Source organism: Vidua macroura, chromosome 13, assembly GCF_024509145.1.
Source record: "Vidua macroura isolate BioBank_ID:100142 chromosome 13, ASM2450914v1, whole genome shotgun sequence".
NCBI lineage: Eukaryota > Metazoa > Chordata > Aves > Passeriformes > Viduidae > Vidua > Vidua macroura.
In genome coordinates, this window is record NC_071583.1 from 9,471,697 (window position 1) to 9,493,708 (window position 22,012).

Consider the following 22,012-nt stretch of genomic DNA (forward strand, 5'->3'; position numbering starts at 1 on the left):
CTGCAATTTTTCCTCATTTCCAACTTTATCCTAGCTTGTACATGACAGTTGCAGACAACATTCCTTCTTGGTCTTCAATTCTAAGCTGAAAGTTAACCTCTTTGTTGCACCCTAAATGAACACCTGCCATCCCAACCTTGAGCACTTGGTTATATTTACCTTTTTTGTTTTGGGGTACTTTACTGCAACTTTAGACTGGGATCCTGTAGCCAGGATAGCAGTTGGGTCAGATCCTGTCAACTGTCTGCCTTCTCCTGGCCCTTCCACACTGCTGACATCTGTTGTGGTTACCAAGCTGGCAGTGTTTCCTTCCTCTGGGACAGCCTGTGTGAGTTCAGCTTGCTGGGAACTGGCTTGTTTCTGCCTTCTCAGTCTTTGTGCTGAACTGGTCCGGTATCGAGAGAAGCGACTTTTTGGTCGGGGCCTGGAGGGTTTTGCTGGAGCTGGCTTAGTCACTGTTTTTTCGGGGACAGCATCCTACAAAATAAACTGTCATTAGTCTGAGCACCTCTAAGAGTATTCCTTTTCTCTGCATACAGGATCAAGAATTGAGATTTATTTATTGACACTACCTGACTCTCAAAATCTTGTTGGACTCTGTGTTGGTTCATAAGATGGCCTTGGGGACCCTTCAACACTGGCACATTATCGTTTTGTCTTCTGCATTCTTAAAGGACAGAACATGGGTCTTTAGGAAGAAAGCAGCAATAGGAAACTTGCTGCTTGTCTCAAGATAACTGCTCTTATTCCTGACTCCTGACCTGAGCTGACATGGAGCACTCCAGGCAAGTGTCTGAGCCCTGCCATAAAATGGGAAGACATGCATCCAAAGTAGACTGGGTAAAAAAAAAAAAAAAAAAGGAAAAAAAAAGAAAAGAACTTTCCACTTTCCATCACTGCATTTACGCATCCAGCTTAAGCTCAGACCAGTACAAAAAGGGTTCACCTGGAGAAGGAGCTGGGCTTGTTCAGCCCAGAGAGGACTGAGGGGGATGTAACAGCAGTCTTCCTACAAACAGCCTGAAGCCACTAAGAAGATGGAGTGGTGCATCAATGGACATACACTGAAATGAGAGGTTCAGACTGGATACACGGCAAATTTTTTCAGCCTAACAGTCATGAACAGGAAGAGGTGCAATCTCCATCCCTGGAGGTTTACAAGAGAAGACTGGGTAAAACACTGGCTAGCCTGGTCTAGCTTCAGAGCTGTCCCTACCTAACTCAGAATGGGCTAGAAAGCCCACAAAGCTCCTCCCCACCTGAATGATCTTATGATCAAAAATGCTGCACCTGAGCTTCGTACAAGACAGCAAACAGTTCTATCTTCATCTTACCGCTACTTGGGAGGACCGTCGTGTGTTCACCCCAGTACTGCTGGTACTGTTAGAAACAGGAGGAGGAGGAGGAGGAGGAGGAGGAGGAGGAGGAGCACTCAGTACTGAACTTCCATCTTCAGTTTCAGGAGTCTCTGTTTTTACTTCTTCCAACTCAGGAGCTTCAGAATTGACATTGATTTCAGCATCAGTGCTGTTACGGTCTGTTGGTTGCTCTCGTCTCCTCTTTCTCTTTTCTAAGTTCTCAAACATGTGCATGATGGCTTCTACCTTCCTGTCTTCCCGGGACTACAACACAAGGGTAAATTAAAGTAAGCATGGTGAATTACGCACATAAACAAGCAAGAACAGATATGGGAAGCAGCACAAAGAAAACAACTACCAAACAGCAGTGACAAAAGCCAGACAGAGGACAGAGAGAAGCAGTTCTTATCAGTTATTTGCATTTTTCAATATGGCAAATTTCCCAGAATAACAACATAATCATGTGTTTGTAGTGCAAGTTAGAAGAACTCAACTTTATTCTTAAATAGGACCACTTAGATACTACAGAGTTATATTAATAAAACAGCCACAAGGAAATGCATAACTTCGAAGAATTAAAAACTGTAAGAAAGCATAAGTAGAGTGGAGAGATGACTTGGAAACAAATAGAGCTATGTGCTAATGACCAACCTAACAGAAGCCAGGGGCAATAGATGTACATGATTAAGTAATTTGCAGCAAGTGTAATGCACCACACAAACTGATTAAAATGTTCCAGATTCATTCTTTTCCCAGCAAGAATGTCAGAAGATGACCCAGCTCAAAAATAAAAGCTCTGGTCTAAGCAGCTTACATAGTGGATAAGAAAAACAGAACATGAGAGAATAGAGAGGCAAAACAAGTCAATTTATTAGGTAAACACAAAGGACAGGAAATTTTATCACCTGGCTGTGTCAGGAATAATTGGTACCTATGCATATAAAAAGCCCAGTACAATAAGGTTGCAGTAACTGGCAAGAATCAAGTGGATTTTAAGAAGTGGGGTCAAGTGTCTTCTGAGATTTATCATGGAGAAAGTATCTTGGAGCCCATGGCCTGGCCTTTACAGTTTTCTGTTAAAAAATACTACACACACACCAAGGGACTGGGGAAACTATAGAGATGGGTATTTACCTGATGCCAAGTATAGAAAACTGAATCACATTAAAGCAGATTAACTGGTGCAACCTACAGGAACAGGGCTTAAAGGCTGACAGGAAACTAACACTTCACTTAGGCTTACTGAACTATTCTGTCCCAAAAAGAGATCAACCTCCCTGCGTTATAATGAAATCCTCCCTCCAAGCTTTAAGGCCAATCTGATGGATGACTGCTCTCATTCAAATTTCAGTGGAAACTGACTGCTTTATCTCATCTGTTCTAAAAAAATCCATCAGTTAATCCAAGCATCTCTCCACTGGATGGCCCTTGGCTCTCCAGGTTGCTGCACTATCTTAACATTTAAATCATTCTCAGGAAATTCACACTTGGCAGATCCGTATCCCTGATTAGAGGAAGACAGGTGATTATGATATTGGTGAGCAAAGAAAAACAGGGAATTCTTAGCTTCAATACATTTGTTGGCTGGTAAAAGGATGGGAGCAATTTTTCTGTTTTTCTTCCTTGGGTTTCTGGTTGGTTGGTAGTTTTATTTGTATATTTGCATTTTTGTTTGGATTTTCCTCTTGTTTATTTAAATTAATGAATTAAGAGCCAGAACAGCTCCATTCACACACATAAAACATTCTAATCCAGGCAGCAATCCCAGGAGCCATAAGCAACACAAGAAAAAAATCCACCAGCTCTACTCAGTAAAGATGAAGGCTAAAAAAGGACTGCATTATCAAAGATCCCAGAGCACTAAGATATGTTTTGATGAAGAAGACTGCTTAGGATGACAATAATTTGGAAACACAGAGATTTCCTGAGTAAGTGCCAATAGTACTCTTGGTGGTATACCCCTCTTATTGACTTTTGCAACTTGATCCCAACTCTTTTCCTCACATGGCAACATGTTTATGAAACCATACACTGAACAGATACCCGTTTACAAATCTAACCCAGCAAAAATGATCAAGTTTTAAGAAAAATCAGGTTCTTGTTCATGGTATGATGGAATTGAAGATATCCCTGCTCACTGAGGGGGGGGTAGGACTAGGTGACCTTTGATAGTCCCTTCCAACTCAAACTCTGCTATGGTTCTATATAGTGCCATAAATTCTTGTGCTGGCAATAAGGAAGGGCAGCAGGAACATAAAAAAGGTCCAATTACCTTTTTGGAATCTGGTGCTGATGGTTTTGCTAAAGGCGTGTTTTAGACTACAGAACAGCCCTGAAAGTAACAGTTAAACCTTTCAATGAGGAAACAAATCTATAACATATCTCCTAATCTGCAGCACCCTAACATAAATCTTGTGACTTGAAGTCAACCAAACCTGGGTGGTTTTTTACTCCCCCTTTTGTTTTTTTGCTGTTGCTAATCAAATTACTGAAGATCACTAACAGATGGGATTTGTGTTCAAACAAGTGAAATATCCAACTGGACCTGTTGGTCACTGCATGAAGCAAGTCCTAAAGAGGGTGATACCCAGACAGAGAGAGCTACTTGCCCGTCTGCTGTGGACCAAGGCTCCCTGTTCATCTACAGGCTCCTCTTTCTCCCCTTCTTGTTTCTCCTCCTTCTCTGGCACCTGAGATAGAAATACAGATTAAGTAACCCAGTACTGTTTCAAAGTTACCAAGATTTCTATGGTAATTTAAGGTGCTAAAGGTTTAAAAAAAGACTTCCTGCAGTTTCTGTTCTGAAGATTCCAATGCTATTGGATCAGGCTCCTGCAGCACTGAATGCTAACATATATAACAAGGGGGCAAAGATTTTACCTCATTGTCACTGACTGCTGCAGGTCCCTCAGGAACTTCCTCGGTTTGCTGACTGCTGTTCTCATCCGACGCAACGCTCTGCTGTTCCATTTCTAGCTCCTTTCGACGGGCCTTTCGCCGGCGTGTTTCTGCCCCAATCAGTGTGCCTAAAACAGGTGGAGGTAGGTGTTCTGCAGCATTTGGGCTACGTTTCTGCACAGGGCAATTCCGGTTCCCCTTGTGACACGCACAGTCCACTTTATAATTGCTGCTCCAAAACACAAACATAATTTGTGTCACTCTTCATTTCTCAACCCCTGCACAGAGACATTCAATACATCTCCTACTAAACATCTCACCACGTGCCAAAGCAAGGACAGCAGGCTACCTTATGGCCTCTATTGTAGAATATGCCAGCAGAACTGGACAGAATAGCCGGGAAATGCAATTCAGTAGAAAACGGAGCAATATGTAGAATGCGAGGAAAGGGCTGGAGGAAGATGTCCAGTCCAGGAGGGCAGTGGAGAGCTCCTGGGCGAGGTGAGGGACTCACCAGATGTTGTACTCATAGTCAAAGGCGATGGTAACCTCTGTGTCCTTGGCAATGGTGGCAACAGCATAGATGCACAGGTGGATCATCCCATCAGCAATCACATGACGAACCTTGTTAAACGAAGTAGATAGAAGCTGACATCTCCACACGCTGCATTTCCTACTTCCAAGACGGAAATCTCCTTTTGCAAAGTAGCTCTTATTCTACTCTGAATAATTATCCCAAATTCTCCATAGGGAAAAGCTTGCTTCACTGCTCTTGTCTCATACTGTGCTTTTCCACTTACAACTACTACCACCTGCTTATCTTCAGTATCATTGTGCAGCCAAAGGAAAGACATAAAAGAAATCTTTCTCTTCAAAAAAAACCTCCCTCATGTTCCCAAACTGTCTCATATTCCAAGTATAAACCATCAAACAAGCAAGAGACACAGAGAATTTACCGCATTTAGTGCATTTTAAGTTAGAGAAAGCACTAAGCTTATGTAAAACATGCATTTGCAATAACAGTGATGATGAAGAGAGAATTTACCTCTGCATTTGGAGTGCAGGACCGCCTGATGAACCTGGCATCATTACCAAAGGTGCGGGCATCAACACACATCTCAACGCCATTGAACTTGGAGTAGAACAGCACAAAGGGATATGGCCTGGAGAAGCAAAAGAACATCTCAATCCCAAAATACCCAATTCCCACAGCACTGTTGTTAACAGGTATCCCTCACTTCACTGAAGCAGAACTTCCATCAGTACTATTGCTCTGGGGGTTATGTACTTCCAACAATTTAAAAGATCTATGTCAGAGGGTTTGGTCCATAAGCAGAGCATCAAGCTGAGGTGATAAATCTGATTTCTCATTTCTATGGAAGGCACAGCTGACAGGACCCTGTAAGTGAGCACTATCCCATAGAGACACCAGTCTCTCTGTGCCATGATGCTCTCATACCCATCATTTCATAGTACTCTTACTTTTTGAAGAAATGCCCATTGACCTCGAATTGCTGTCGTAACATAACTTTCCCTCGATACTCAATTATAAGGGTATCTAGTGCCAAGTCTCTTGCTGCTCTCAGGATCTTCCGGTGCTTCTGAACCCGAGTCACCCTTCCCAGTTGCAGCTGTAACAAAAACCAGAGCAAAAGAGGAAAATTTGAAACAAAGGCATCTAACCCATGAAGAATATTTTACCTACATAAAAAGAAAAAATATTCTAATAGCGACACACAGAAACTCTGCCAGGTGAATATGTTGTTTCTTTTGTAACCATTTAGTAATGACCAATAACCTTGATAATATTTATCAAAAGCAAACAGTATTTATTCCTTTCCTTCAACAACAGTCTCACAAATCTATTAGACCGAGTATTTCAGTCTTGTAGCTAGGAGGCATAACCAGACCTGTCACTTGCTACTAACTGGGAATTGCTTTGCAATTATAGCCACTTTCACAGCCATAATAATTCAGATCTTCCTTAAACTGGGGGTTGTCACACATTCAGAGGAAAAAATGCAAGCTTTTCCTTCTGCAGAGGATGGTAAACTCCAGCAAACAGGCCAAAGACTTAAGCTGGCAATTTCCATCTCCATCCAGAAAGTTCTCTACATATCTCTGCTCAGCTAGTGCTGTTGATTTTAAGATTTTTTTTTAACATGAGTAACTAAATTTTTAATGAAGTAGTGACAGTTCATTAAAACATATATTAAAATCTACAGCTCTATTACAATTGATTTTCACAACAATGTGTCTTGACAGCATGAAACCACAACATTCTTTAAGTACAGACATCCAAATATGACATATTTTATGGAATCATGGAAGGGATATTATAAGCACTAGGGTATAGGAAAGACTTATTCCGTAAAAATGAAGTACTTTTCTTACTTAACAGGTTAAACCCCTTTGTAAGTAAAGATTATGTGAAGATGACTGGCTGCCTCACCACCACTGCTCTGCCTGTTCTTTCCTAAGCATTCTATTCTCTGCTCATAAGGGTCCAGTTTTGATACTTTTCCAGAGTGAATTGAAGCATAAGTGTTCTGACTTTGGTAATAATGACAATCATGTATCTAAATTAGGAGTAAACTACAAAATTTTACTGAAAGCAAGTTCCCAACTTTTCCTGAGAGAACTCTCATTAGAAACAGCTACTGAGCACTCTGCTGAAATGGATAAAAATTTGTTTAAGGGGCTCAGCCTGAATAATGACAGAACACATGATGTTCTAACCTTGTGGAAATAAAAGTTAATGTCTTAAGGCAGCACTCAGCAATGGGAACCCAGCAAAACCCTTGTACTGAGCACATGAGAATACTGAAACACAGGTCTTTTAAACACTTTTTTCTGACTGGTATCTTCTATCTCCGCTGTATAAAATCCCCTCAAGAAAATGACTTTTGCTGTTTCTGTAAGACATTATACTGTAGATCTTGGATGAGCTAGTAAAGTAAGATCTATTTGTTGACTTCTCTCACTCAGATCCAGGATAAAGACAGCTTTATAAAAATATTAATTTGAAATCTATTCAGATGGGAATAATGGTCCAGAGCTCCTCTTGAGATACAATCCAGTGCCACATTTGTCATGCCTATGGGGTTTATCTGTCTTATACCACTCTATCTGCCAGCAATTGGGAAAACCTGGATATATGTGCTGGAGACGCTGAAGAGCCTTGCAGGGTGTTCATCTCTTCAGGTCTTGGGTCCTGACAGAAGCTCACAGAGGATTCCTAAGTCCACAGAAACATGTTATTTCCAGACTAAGAAGCCACACTGTTGGTCCTGATTTCTGATCAACAAACCCACAATATGAGTGAGCTGTAGGATGAGACTGTTTACACTACACAGAGTAGTGGCTAAATTACTTTTAGCACTTTGTACTATCCAACTGTGGCAACAAAGAATAAATAAATGGGACCATTTATTTATTGTGTATGTGTATGACTGGAGATAAAAGAAAGTACTTGAAGCTATTAGATGAATTAGGACCCAGTGTGTCTCCAGTTGAATATTTCTATACTATTATTGATTTGTTTTTATACCTTCTCACCTAAGCTGGCCCTACACAGGAGGGTTGGACCAGATGACCTTCAGTGGTTCCTCCCAACCTAAACTGTCCCACTACTCTAAGAGTATAATGAGATCATACCTTTCGGAAGTTAATGTCTGGTAGCCTTCACTCTCACCTTTGCCCCATGACTGACTTTTCTGTATATTATCTTTCATGTATTACTCTTCACCATATGCCAGAAAACAGCTTGGGGAATATAGGTGGGATAAGGTGGGGTGGTTAGAGGAGGAGAAAGTCCATGCAGGAAAGAGAAGAAACTCTTCATCTGTATAACTTATTTGAAACAGGAATGATCTCACAGCTCTTCTGGTAAGACACAGCTCAGCTTGTTTTCATTCTCTGAATTTAGAAATATGATGTGGATTAGCTGCCATGCTTTCACATGTGAAAAGAACAAATGATTTTATTCATGTCACAGGCTAGGGACTGCTGACTGCTCATCAGCCAAAACTGTTCTGATATGTTTGCAGAGCAACATCTGCATAATACTCAGTGGCTTTATTTTATAAAGGCCCTTTTGCTCTTCACTTCAGAATGTGAAATCAGTCAGGGGTTTGAGCTCAAGTCAGCAATTATCAGAGGCAGCAAAGGGCAAATACTAACCCTGGGTTTGGTTTGGCAACAACAGTCAGGAAAGTGATTCACAGCTTTCGGTTTGTCGAGCAACTGGCAGTAGCCAGGACTAAGATGATTTTATTCATAACACTAAACAGCTTCATATTTTCACAACTTTCCCTCTGCATCATGAGGACAGCTGAGAACTGGTTTATCATAAAATCACAGAATAATTTAGGTTAGAAAAGCCCTCTAAGATCGAGTTCAACTGTTAACCTGCCACTGTCCAGTCCATTACTAACCCATATCCCACAGTGCCACATCCACAAGTCTTTTAAATACCTCCAGGAATACTGACTCCACCACTTCCCCAAGCAGCCTATTCCAGTATAACTCTTAACCCATCTTTCCCTACTCTTCCTGGTTTGAGGAAGCTTTTAGGTCACATCTCAATCTCTTCTAAGTATATATTTGCATCACTGTTGACTGAAGTCAAATGACTTTCTGAACTATTAAGAGTATGCAGGGCATAATAAAACATTGTTTTTATTCCCTTATCCTCTCTCCAGAGTCTTCATGGTCAAAGAGAGCAGCAACAATATTTCTACACAGCTGGCAAATGTATATTTACACAGCCTCCTGATTTTTTCCTAGCTCAAAGTACCTATTTTCCCTTACCTCACAGAAAAGCAATTTTTGTATTCAATAATGATACCTAGTTAAGAGACAACTGATGCAAACCAAGAAGCCTTCTCAGTTTGCCTACCAAAGGTGAGACAAAGGAGTGAAACAAAAATAGAACACAGTGCATGAGAGCAGGTGCTCCACACCTATGCAGGTGCCCCTCACAACACTCCACAGCCACCGCCTGAGCAGAGACAGCAGGACATAGGAGCTGACAAGCAGCAACCCAAGACAGCCACCTAGTTTTTAATCAGTGTCCAAGAGAAACTACAAAGTCTTCTGATTTGGAATGCTGGCCACATTTTCCTATGGGAAAACCTATGTCTGTACTGGAAAGGGAGAGGCTGAAAGAGCATGGCAAGAACAAGCACATTTATGTTTGGTGTCTTTTTTGTGTCGTGCTGTACACATATCAAGAAACACAGCATGTGTTTTATTACTTATTTCAGGACTTTTCCTAAAACCCATGTGAGGCAGACAGAATTGGTTACAATTAGTCTCAAAAATATTAAGATTTCTAGAGAAGTAGGACTTTTTCTTATCTAAATTTTCTCAGCTGCTCTCTTTAGAAAGGCTAGCTAGAAGTGTTTCTCCCAAACCACCACCCCCCCACCCCCAAGAAATCTTATTTATTGCAGAACCAGAGGCAAGAATGGAAGAAAGTTTGGTCCAAAGTCCTCTTTCTGCACTCTCCCTTACTGGCAATATCTGTGCTCTGCCTGAAGTGCTTCACCTGCATGAAAGCAGAGGGAAAGGTAGGAGGGAGCACATGAACTTCACTGAGTGAGTCAGCTGATATAAACAAGAATGATTCAAGCACAAACATATACCTGATATTCAGGTTTCTGACTTTGCTCCCTTTATACAGAAGAAGTGCCCCACTTCTTTTTTGGAGCCCACCCTTTCAGATGCAACTATCTCCATTCTCCTGGACAAGGAAGGCCCAGAAAAGCCTGAACTGGATAGGAAAGCTGTACTTTGTTCAATAAAGCACAGATAAGATGAAACAACAGCTAAGAAAAGTATGAGTGGGGAAGACATACACCACACAAACACATTGTTTTCTGGTTTCTGCTTGTTTACATGCACTCCATAAAGATGGCAAGACACCAACCAGTGCTCATCGCTGGAAAGTTAGGGAGAGACCAGCTTCCTAAAGTCAGTTGTAGTCATGCAGTATTTGGAAGTTACAGGAGTCCAAATAATCTAAAATACTGAAATAATGCTGAAAGGTTCTTTAAAATAGCCTTCCACACAACATGAGTCAAGAAATAAAATAAAAAATAAATAAAGTGGACTGGAAAACTCAGGTGGAAAGCAGGAAATTTCCTATCTCCAGCAAGTGACAGATCTGATTCTGTCTCAGGCTGTGCAGTGACCAAAGTATTTATGGCAAAATACCTCTTAACCACATCACAGAAATGTGCAAAATATCCCCAACCTAGCATCACTAATTTGGTCTAATGCAAATATTTGTTAATCTCTCTCTGTACTGGCGTAACTTCTGATTCACTGTGTATCAAACCTATGCCTGTTGGTCTGAGCTACAATACTGCTCACCCATGCCCTGACCTACTCCACCTCTGTCCTGCTTGTTCTTACCTGCATCTGGGACCCAATAACAGTATTATTGCAGGCCAGCTCTGTTTTGTTGATTGTGTCCAGCATAGCAGTTTTGCCCACATAGTCTTTATTAGAGTTTAGGTGACGCTCCAGCAAGTTCTGCACATCAGCACTGTACTGGTTCGTGAAGGCTTCCTCGTACTGGTCCGTCCAGAGGCGGATCCGATTCTCCCACCCTTCAGCTGTGTTTTCATCCAAGGCATGTGCTTCAGATGGGGAATTCTGCACCAAACAGCAAAGAATGAATGGATAATACACAGCAGGAAAACCTATCCGCATTGCTCCAAGCACATGAATAAGCTATAAAAAAAGGCAAATCAGTGCCAAGCTATATAAGCATCAGTTATGAGGACACATTTTTCAGCATCTGCACCCTCCAGAACACTGTACAAGTGTCACTCAGAAATCTGAAATTTCTGTGCAGAACTAAGACCTCTTTAAAGTTGGTACTTGGCACTGCTATGTAAAATAAAATTAGGCTAGCACATGGCCATAAAAGAAATTTAAGCTACTTTGGAAAAATAATTAAGTACATAAAAAAAAGCAAAGGCACAGAACACACAAAGGCAAATAAATATCATGTAGGCTTGTCCTACAGTCAACCCACTCATGGCTAACACAATGCTCAGTGATGCTGACTGCATCTCAATCTTTGCAGTGACTGATCCAAAAATAGTCCTGAACCTTCTAGCTAAATGGTCACCAGAGTTTCAAGAAACTGAATGTAGAGCATAAGCTAATACCCACAGGGTTAAAACTGCAAGTCCTAAGCAGAGTAAAGAAGAGAGGGCAAAACCAGGTAATCCGTTTAGACTGTCTTGTAAAGGCGGGGGAAACAGAAGCTGGTAGAAAGAAAAACACATAAGCTTCATTCTTTACTTGGCAGTAGGTGAAGTAGTTCAACAAATACTCCAGAGCTCAGTAACTCAACTGGCTTATAAAGCACTGAGACACATATGACACTGAGGTCTTAGTAATAAGGACAAGTGAAGAGCAATCATTATTTTAATCATATATATTAAAACCAGTAAGAGTTGCCATGCATTTTTACCCTCTCAAGTCACTGGCATACTATGGAGATAGTGCATAGGGACACCACAGTACTGTCCCCTTTCCTCTGAGTCACCTGCTAGAAGCCACTGCCAGCTGCAGGACTGGGGTCAGGTGGAACTGAGCAAACCTTAAGGCACCTCTTGTGTGTCTAGAAACAAATGCAGCTCACAGTTCAAGTCCACTTTTTTTTTGTCAAATAACCTTCCTATTCAATGGCCACACCTACACTATTGCAGGAAGTCAGAGATAAATATATTGTCCCATACATCCCTAGTAAGAGGATGTGGAGAAAAACAAGGCAGCACTACTAGGGACTCCCAATATTAAACTTGTGAACTACTTTGATGTCCAAGCTTGAAATAGCTTTGATGCAATCAAACAATAACTGCCCTCACAGAAGAGCAGCCACAACCAGTTCTACATCCCTTACATCAAACACCCCACTCCCAACTGCCATGAATCAATCACCTCTCGGAACTGGATTGCATTATCTGACTGGAAGCTATCAGAAGCAAATGGAAGGTTCAAGGGGCAATTCCTGTGATACCCTTTTGAATAGGCCTCCTTCTGGTGCACTGTAAGGTTTGACTTTATTACAAGGCTGGCCCAACAATCAGACATTCCCCAGGCAAACAAAAAGAGGGACAAAATAACGCGGAAAAAACCCCACCACCAACACAGAGGGTTGTCATTTCTACTCACCTTCATCCTCAGAGACTTTCGTGAGCCCTCTCGAAAAGCCTGTCCCCAGACAAGGAGAGAGAGAAAAAACAAAATATTATATATTTCCTAAGAATTAGGGTCCCAGAACCACACTAAATCTTACTCCAATCCTTGATAAAAGATGGCAAGAATTATAGGAAAACCTACACAAGAAACAATGGACCTGAATGAAAAGAGACTCTGCAATGCAAATCCAGTGGAAACTGCTGAAAAGCTTGATGGCTATGACTTGTGAACCAAAAAAGCCTACCTCACACTTAATAAAAATGTCAAGATCAAAACCAAAACTGTCCTAACTAACGTCACTTGCTTTGATACAAGAAAGGTCCAGCAACGGAATCAAGGTGGTTCACAACAACAAAATAACCCCTCCAGACCACACATAGCTCCTGCCCCCAGCGTTTTATTTAATCATTGCCTACCAGAAGAACTTCAAGGGAAACTTAACCTGTGGAAAATCATGGTAAAGCTGGCAGATGATGGGAAAGAACCAGCTGCTCACACACTTGCATTCCAATACAAGCAATCCAAAATTATTTCAGTCCCCAAACCCTCACAAACAAGACAGTAAAGTCATCCCTCAACAAATGTTCATCACTACCTACATAGTTTTCCACACAGGCACTATCTCTGTCCCTGAAGAACAGTGCCAAGAAGCTCTGCAGCTCAAATTCCTCAACAAAGCCTGCTAAAAAATACCATGCTCCCTTCATTTTTCGTTGTATTCACACACTGACCCTTTTCCACAAACAGCCAGACTCCAAAAGCTATTTCCCCAAACCCGAATACAGCAAAAGGAAAAAGTATGTAATTGAGTCCAAGCGCTGAGCATGAATGGACAGCATTGGGAAATAAGGGTGGAGTTCCAGCAAGGTAATTTTTAAACCAACAGCCACGTACTCCAGCAGGTCACAAATACAAGGCGTCCCATTATTACACCCAAAAGAGCAATTCTTGACAGAACAAAAATTTCTTGTCTACTGCCAGCTTGTCAACCTGCTCCTAACAACGCTCTGCACAGCATTTGGTAGGAACTTCAGCAACCTTTTCTCACTCCACATACCTTGATCTTTTTGGCCTTTGGAGCAGCGCGAGCCTTTTCTGTACTCCTCTTCCTCTTCTTGGGTTTGCTCCTGCGGACGCGGTTGACAGTCAGCGTGATGCTGGTCGGCGTGTGCTGCGTGGCTGTGTACAGCACTGTGGAGGGAGAGAGTTCTTCATCCCAGCTCTCAGTGGCACTGCTGTCCCCGCCTAGAGAGACAAGTGCTTCATGAGCAACAGCTTCTCATCCCTGAGAGCTTACCCTTATGTCCATTTTCATCAAGACAACTTGCTGCCCCTGCATAGCTCTTCCCTGAGAAAACTATACCACCTCTGTTTTCCCACCCAAACTGGGAACAGGTGTTCCAAACTTCTGGCTATGTGACAGAATGGCACTGATGAAAATTCTCCTTTTCTGTTCACAAGATAATCTGATTTTCCCTAGAGCTAACTGAGGTGAAGCGTAAGGAGAGGAGAAAATCCCAGTGGTTGGGAGGCAAAGAACATTAGCTGGCACTGATCACAGTTAGATGATTACAGCATCCAAAAGACAAAGGTCTTGAAGAAAGAAAATAAAAGTCACTGTTATCAGAATTATAACCTCAGACTCACCTGACACGTTGTCCTGCTTCCGGTGGCGGAGTCTGATCACCTTCCCCCTGCTCATTCCTCTGCCAAAGGAGAATGCACAATTGAAGCTGGTTTGTAGGAGTAAAGTCACTTGAAATTCAACAGGATGTCACAAGATGCGTGCCCTCAGTGGGGCCCAGGATGATAAGAACATCGATTTAACATCCTCATCTCCACTCCTGGTGCCACCAACACTTGTCAGGCTGACAACGCAAAGGAGGAGGGTCAATACTGGGTAAAGCACTGGAAAGAATGCTCCAGTTAGCAAAAGGAAGTCTGTCCCACAGCCCAAAGGTGACACGGTTCAGTATGAGTAGTCAAGACAAGGGACAGCCCAGATCTGCACTGCACCAAAGCTTACCTGCACTTTTCACACTTGAGGAGGAAACCATCTTGGGAGACACTGCAGTGGCACCAAGTGGGAATTGATTCTCCTTCTGAGGAGCTCTCACTATCCCCGGAGTTCTCCTCATCAGGCGAGTGCAGGCCATTCAGTTCTGCACGAGGTATAATGGTCTGGACAGGAGGAGAGGCTGGCGGCGTTGGAGGAGGAGGGGCTCCATAATTATGATCCTGAAAATGAGTATTTGCAGTACTACTTTTAATGTGAAGATATGATGCCTAGAAACTGAAGTCCCAAATCCACAGTTCCCAGGTTAATTTTTAACTGGTGTAAAACAATAGCCTGAATTCCTCAACCTACCAAGAAGGTACAATAATAGCTCTGAAATATGTAAATTATTTCCTTCAGCACCAATGAATTAAACTCAAAACCTATGAAAACAACCAGGTTATTTCGACATTAACTGTTACACTGCTAATAATCTGAGATGACATAAGTGTTTAAACAGTGGAACCAGCTGCCCTGAGATGTAGAGTTTCTGTCTGTTGAGATATTCAAAACTCAACTGAACATGGTCTTGAGCAACCTGCTCAAGCAGAGTCAGCTTGAACAGGGAGGTTGGATTATGTGATCTCAAGAGGCCCCTTCCAACCTCAATGATCCTGTGACACCCTATTCATCCCACAGCTTCAAGCCATGCTCCCAACTCCCATGCTCCTGAGAGCTCCTCGATTCTCATTGTTTTAAGTTACCATTGTGAAAATCTGCGCAGTTGAAACAAGTATAAATAGTGCACAATAAACCAAATGGAGCTTAAAATTACCACCAGGAAAATATTATATATTCATATATATATTCACACTTCATTCATTTATTTCATTCAGTTAAAAATCTATCACCTAGAACACTAATAAAGTTTGCTGTAGAGTATGCAAGACTTCACAAACAATAAACACAGAAATGAAAAATGTATGGCAGAACTCAGCTCTAACTTAGTGTTCCCTAATAAATAAGCCCAAATTCCTAAGGCTTAATAGGCAAAGAACTATGGAACAAGGAGAAAAGAGTAAACGTAGACAGTAAAGAGCTGATTCACTGCAGAGAGAGTACTCACTGCGTAAGGCAGCCCGCGATAGCTGTGTTTCTGGGTGGCCCCATAGCCGTGGCTGGAGTACACATTCTTCTCACTGACAGCTGGACTAGCTTCCACAGACTCTGGGCTGCAGAAAGGGCCAGAAGTAAAACCCATCAATACAACATCATTTTTTTTAGTGCCAGTATTTCACTGCTCTTTTCTATTGAACACATGAGCTCAAAATGAAGAAATTTCATGAAATCGAGGTGGCGTCATGTGTTTCACCAAGCATCATGTGTGCAGAAGCTGTACAGGATGAACCTGCTTTCAGAGGGAAGGAACTGAGTAAGGGCCACCCTATATAGCTCATTAAACTAGGTCTCAGTCTGGGAAGTTAAAAAGGTAATTAGCATGTAAGAAGCTCAGTTTCCTTATTGTTGAGGAAATTGGGTCTAGTTCAGCATTCGCATCTGAACCCAGCTAGCCTAATCTCAAAGCCACTGAACAGTACTGCCATTTTATCTCTGCAACAGCTTATTTCAACTGCAGCTAAGCAGCTTTCCTGCACCTGCACTTGTTTCTCTCTCCCTCAGATACCAATTCTTACTGAGTCCAACATCCTGTGATAAAGCCTGCATGAAACTGCAGCTATCCTGACAGCAACTACCACGAACTGGAGATTCCAGTTACAAAGAGACAACAAAATTCATGACCTGGACAGACAGTGGCCACAGACAGATCAGATTCACCCTGTGCTTTCTATACAGCAGCCTGCAATGAGCAGAACAGGAAATCTGCTGCTGAGGTACAATGCACTCTTCCACCACAGGGTGGTGAAAAAAAACAGCTAAAAATCAAAGGTATATCCCCAGCAGAAAGCTGCAGAAAACCTACTCAGAGAAGGGACAGCTGCAATTCAATGCAGGGGATATTAGATAATGAGGCTACGGACAGAACACCAGCAAGGAAACACGCTGTCTTCTGTTACAAGTAGAAGATACAAGTCAAATAACCTCTGCACAGATCAGAAGTAGGGCCTGTATCAGAATACAACAGAATATTACTGAATCATGTCTGCAGATGATATCCTCATAGAAATTACAGCATGGAGCTGAGCAAGCAGGGAAGAAAAATATAGAAAAGGAAAACTTTACCTCGGACCTCTGCTGCTCTGGTGAGATCTCACAGGATTCTCAGTGGGTCCTACATGGTCAGCATGAATCAGGCACCATCAAACAATGGCCAGCAATCACACACAGGGCAGTGCTTAGGCACCCAAGAAGAGTAACCCCTTGCCCTTTGGACTCCCTATTAGCTCTTGAAATCTCTGCTGCACTTAAGTTTGCCCCACCCTGCCACTCAACCTCATCTATTCTCCACGGCACCAACCTCTGAGCTTCTGGCTTATTCTGGAGTAAGGTGGATCTGTCTTTGCAACATAAAGGAGCAATAATTTACTGTACAAAGAACTGCAGAAAGTAGAAGACATTACACCTATGCAAACAACACTTCTGTAGCTCAGGATTTAGGTGCACAACATGATAAATTCAGTTGGTTTTCAATGTTACTACAGCCAGCTAAACTGTCAGAAGCAGGAGATATAGATGATGATCTCTCTCAAAGGATCTACTTCTTAATAAAAGGTACCATGTAGAGCTTGCCACATAATCCAGCCTTTGCAACAATACTTTAGGACTTTCAGATGGGTACAGTGTCAAATCCATTCAGGCTTAATAACCATTTCAGAAATATTTCAGTCTTAGAAGAAAAAGAGCCTAAGAAGTCTGAACAGCAGCTACGTCCTCTGTCCAAGTCAGCCACATTCCTAACCACAGCCAGACTGGAATACCAGCAATGCTGCTGCAAGCATTAGCAATAAAACTTCAGAATTGTTGGTGCAACGGTGTCCAGGGGCAACAACGCTGGGGCCCATGCTTCCTCAGCAGCAGCATGCCAAGGAGCTTCCACACTTTCCAATATGCAGTCAGACTAACACAGCAAAACTACTCTGCAGCCTTCATGTCACCTTCAGATGAACAGCAACACCCTACAACATTTTCACCTCCTCTCTATATCAGAGGCCGGGAAAGATGCTAAAGCTCAGCCAGTAAGAGGATCAGCTAGTTTTCCTTTTACCTTCCCCACTGCCTTTGTGATGCACATCTTGGAATCAATTCTTTTTAAGAGGTACAAAGCTCAGGTACCCTAGACTTTATGTATCAAACCAGAGAGTTTCAAAGGCAAAGTGAAGGACAGCCTTAACTTGAACAGACCCATGAAGGACACTTCAGCAGTAACAGTGCATCGATGCAAAGCCTGGAGAATGAACTCCTGGCATTCCCAATTTTTAGAAAACAGGCAGAGAAACCAATTCAGAAATCTTCAAATGCCTTCTTTCAAAGCACTCCAGCCTAGCTTCAAGTTGGACCTACAAATTTCTTACAAGGGAGAAAGAAAATGCTTTGCAGAAGGTTTACAGTCAGTCTTTTTGATACTTAAATGCTACAAGGGACACATGCGCAGACACATCTGGCTCTTCTCCCTACCACGCTCAGCTTTGAAAGCAAAGTACATGAGCAAACTATTTAGCACTCTTCCTCCTGCCATAAACAGTTTAAAATTCCTGCATGTTGAGTCTTCAAAGTGCTGCTGTGGGAGAAGCAGGGTGACAAGCAATACTAAATGATAGTTCTTGAAAAGTGAAGGATCATGTAGCCAGTGCAGATGAGTGACTTACTAGATTCTGATTCTCCCTTTACAAACAGTATGTAAAAATGTGGGCTTTAGGATGGAATGAAGCATCACAAAGAAGAATGGCTAGAATGGGGCCAGTGCCAAGACAGACAAAAAAGAGCATTAGCAGTCTTGCAGAGAGTATGACTGCATAGTCAAAACTCTGTGCATAGTCAAATCAGGGTGAGATGGAAGGGAAAAACAGTGATTCAAACCTTAGCCCACTGCTCTTACAGATCAAAATTAATAGAGTCTGGAGCAATTTCTGTTCTACACTGGTCCGGCTGACATGCAGGTATTTGCACAGTAGATACCTCTAAAGAATAAATGGGAGAAACCTATCTCCAAAACGTCATTTGTAGATTTTTGTGAAGAGATACTACAGTCCGTGTTTCAAAGAAGGATGCAGGCAAGCAGGAGGTAGAAGCACACAGAAAAAAACTTCAGGCCTCACTCTCATCCCTGACAAAAACATACTCTAATCCTACCTGACATGATTCTAACAAGGGTTTTAAGAAGAGATCACAATGCGGTATTTCCTGATTTTGAAATGCTTCTGACTCTACAGAAGTAAAATGTTCTCAAAGAAATATAAGTCCCCTCCAACAGACCTCAGAGATACGGCTGCAGTGAGAGCCCTACACATGGTCCTGTGGTGGGGACTCCAAAGGATGCTCTCTGAGGTGTGCTCCTTGGAGTCTGCTCAGGGGCAGAAACAAAATAAAGGTGCCAACTCAGGCTGATGCTGTCTCACATCTCTGTCAAACTCCAAAGGTCTCCACAAATCAGTTACACAAGACTGGTATCAAGTCTGAGCTAATAGGCTCTGCTGAGAGGAAGGTTCAGCATGCTGATCCCTCACAATGCAGCTGTTGGAAAAGGAGCTGGTTTGTACCATGCCAACGTCAAGCCTGGGTACAGCAAACACACGACTGCCTGCACTTGAGTATAGATTTACTAGTCAAGCTGATAAAAATCCCATGGTTGAGTGCCTCATACTGCTGGAATTCTCCTTTTCCCCATATCCTCTGTCAAACTTACCAATTTCCGTAACTCTGCACTTGTTAATACCCATCTCTCATACAGCCAGTGGACCAGCAGCCCCTTTCTCCCGAGTGGAGAAAGCACTGGCACCAATCCTACAGCCCGACTCCAGGTCAGCCCTCTGGCACCCTCCCATTCTCCTTTCTCCTCATCCGTGGGGTAACACTCACTCCGATCCTGCAGCCATGTCGGAGTAGGACGTATCTGGTGTGGTGACTCCCAGAGGGATTGCAATGCTCATGACGCCCGTCGGGGATCACGGAGTCCAGAGGGCAGCGACTGGCCGCTCCGAGGGCGGAGAGGAGCCGCAGAGCCTCGGCCAACACGTCACGGACATGGGGAAACCTACCAGGGTAGAAACAAAGCATTGCATCTCCGTTATGGGATGAGGTTTCCCTGTATGCCTCTAAAGAAGGCTTTCACAACAAAGAAAAGCAGAAATAGATTTCCATCAGTGACATGCCACATCATTTTTACTTCATTTTCATATGTAGGGCCAGGGAAGAGGTAGATGGCAGCAGTTTGGTGGGGAGGTTAGGGGTTTTTTACAGTGTTGGACTGACACGCAATGAGCTGCTTTGCCTTAAAGCTGATAATGACAGCTCCCTCCTCCCCCAAGTAAACTCGGGACTAATTATCAGATAAGTAATCTATTAGCTCCTTTTGCATATAAGCAGCAGCTGTCATCTATCACCCACAGCCCTCCACCAACATTTCCTAACTCTTTCCCCAAATAAGCTGCAGGCAAAATCCCATCTCTGTGGACAACTAGACAATGCCAGGGTGGACCGAGCTGAGACCTCTCCCGGTAGATCAGTTTGTACGTGCATTTGCTAGGCCTACAGCACAGGTGAGTGTGAGCGGCAGAGCAGCTGTTCCCACACCACCGACTGCTCCCCAGGGCTACGAGGCCCATCCTGGACTCTGCGCCGGTGGCTCAGTGAGCCCTGACACAGCGGGCCTCGACTGTCCCTGACACCTCCCCGCGGCAGAGCCACGTCAGACGTCTGGGCGCGGGGAATGCGGCGGGACCATTGGCTGTGTGCGGGGAGCCGGGGTGAGTCACGGCGGCACCGGGGCGCAGCCGCCGGCCGTGCCGGGGAAGCCCGGGCTCCACCTTCCCTGCTGACCACAGCGCTTTGCTACGGCCGCGAGAGAAATCGCCGATAAACGCGGACTTCCTAGGGTCGGATGGCGGCCCGGAGGTAAAATGGGATCAGCTCCTCGTTATGTAAATAACCTCAGTAACACAGATGAGCATAAAGGAGCTATTATTCTACACAGCTCCAGAGACCCCCCCCCCCCCCCCCCCAACACAGAGAGAAGCTGCATTTCTGCACGCAGCAAAGGTAGCTTCAAAACCAAAGAAAAATGGTGACAACCACCCCCTCTGCACGTTAAACTTTAAGGGCAGCCTTGAATACTTTCCATTGCCTTTCCCTGGCTCCGGCAGCGCAGACAAGCCTGCCTGCTGTCACATGCTCCCCGGCATCTCGGGGCTCTGCCAGCAAACCCTCCTGGGCTAGAGAGAGGCTGCGAGCCAAGTTTTCCTGTGGGTAGCAAATTTCTCACAGGGAACTGCCTTTGGACACCACAGTCCAGCCATTGTTTAATACACAAAACCCCCAGAAAGACAAAAACACACACTCACTATAAGGGCAAATGAAGAGTGAGAGTCAGAAAGTTTAAACGCTACATGCTATGTTGCCTTTTCCTGTCTTAAAAGGCAGGCCACTTCTCTTGGCACAAGGAAATACTTTCCTTCTTCAGCATACATCCCTATGGAAAATCTTTCATAGAGTATGACAGGCATACAGTGAATTACAGAAGTAGCACATAAAGATTTCTAAGTGGTCTATGGCAATTCCCTGTTATGCCCCAAAGCAATGGTCTCATGGGAAGGTGGGAGATGAAAAAGGAAACAGGCAGGACTAAGCTCACAAGCAGTTCCAACCCAAGACAGCCCAGTGTCCTTGAGTGTGTTTTCTGGGGAAAAAAAAAAAAAAAGAAAAATTAAGGACCTTCCAGAAGTGTCTTATTTACCCCTTCTTGTGCTTGTGACAAGAGTTGTGATTTCTACACTGCCACAAGATGAGACAAACTGCTCCTAAAATACAGCTAAAAGCTACAGACATCAATCCCTGCTTCAACCAAGTCACATAAAACTCTATCACAAGGTTAAAAGAAATAACACAAGTTTCTCAGTGTCTGAAGCATCCTTCCCTTTAAGGAATATGGAAAACTCTTCCTCTCCCCACACCCAGTAATCTTTCTAAATACTTGTTGAGATGTTTTTCCCTGTATTGATCTCATGCCTTTGCCAATGACTGTACCCAGCTGGCAGCAGCCTGACAGTTCATCAGGATGAATTCCAGCCTCCTGCCTGCCTGTGACTCAGCAGAACTGGAGGATTTCAGGTGCAGCTTCTGGACTAGAGTCACAGGATACCTGGTCAATCCAGGAGTAACTGGGACAAGTTTTCACCCACTTCTCATAGGAAACCCTCTTTCTATCAGTACTGTACAAATGCTGCTGCACTGATATGGTCTGATAACTCCCATTTTTGGGAAGGAGATTACTGGAGAAACATGAAATAGCAAACCAAAAGGTTCAACAAGGCAAATTCCAGTTCACTTTTGTGTTGACCCAGCAATACTTGCCCAACTATCACCC

General features: G+C 43.2%; 1 protein-coding gene across 2 annotated transcripts in view; it reads right to left on the reverse strand.

Moving 5' to 3' along the window:
- The window catches only part of SETD5 (SET domain containing 5), a 65,192-nt gene that overhangs the window by 19,535 nt on the left and 23,645 nt on the right, over positions 1 to 22,012 (reverse strand). For both annotated transcript variants that reach the window (XM_053988974.1, XM_053988975.1), the window contains exons 2-15: positions 19,510 to 19,684; positions 15,602 to 15,707; positions 14,506 to 14,717; positions 14,127 to 14,185; positions 13,537 to 13,724; positions 12,453 to 12,491; positions 10,677 to 10,919; positions 5,739 to 5,887; positions 5,302 to 5,419; positions 4,771 to 4,880; positions 4,239 to 4,485; positions 3,968 to 4,048; positions 1,335 to 1,622; positions 160 to 477 (exon numbers count right to left, since the gene is read on the reverse strand). In XM_053988974.1, coding sequence (XP_053844949.1) covers positions 160 to 477; positions 1,335 to 1,622; positions 3,968 to 4,048; positions 4,239 to 4,485; positions 4,771 to 4,880; positions 5,302 to 5,419; positions 5,739 to 5,887; positions 10,677 to 10,919; positions 12,453 to 12,491; positions 13,537 to 13,724; positions 14,127 to 14,185; positions 14,506 to 14,717; positions 15,602 to 15,707; positions 19,510 to 19,580 — 2,229 coding nt within the window. In that variant the 5' untranslated portion in view covers positions 19,581 to 19,684. The remainder of the gene's footprint in view (positions 1 to 159; positions 478 to 1,334; positions 1,623 to 3,967; positions 4,049 to 4,238; positions 4,486 to 4,770; positions 4,881 to 5,301; positions 5,420 to 5,738; positions 5,888 to 10,676; positions 10,920 to 12,452; positions 12,492 to 13,536; positions 13,725 to 14,126; positions 14,186 to 14,505; positions 14,718 to 15,601; positions 15,708 to 19,509; positions 19,685 to 22,012) is intronic.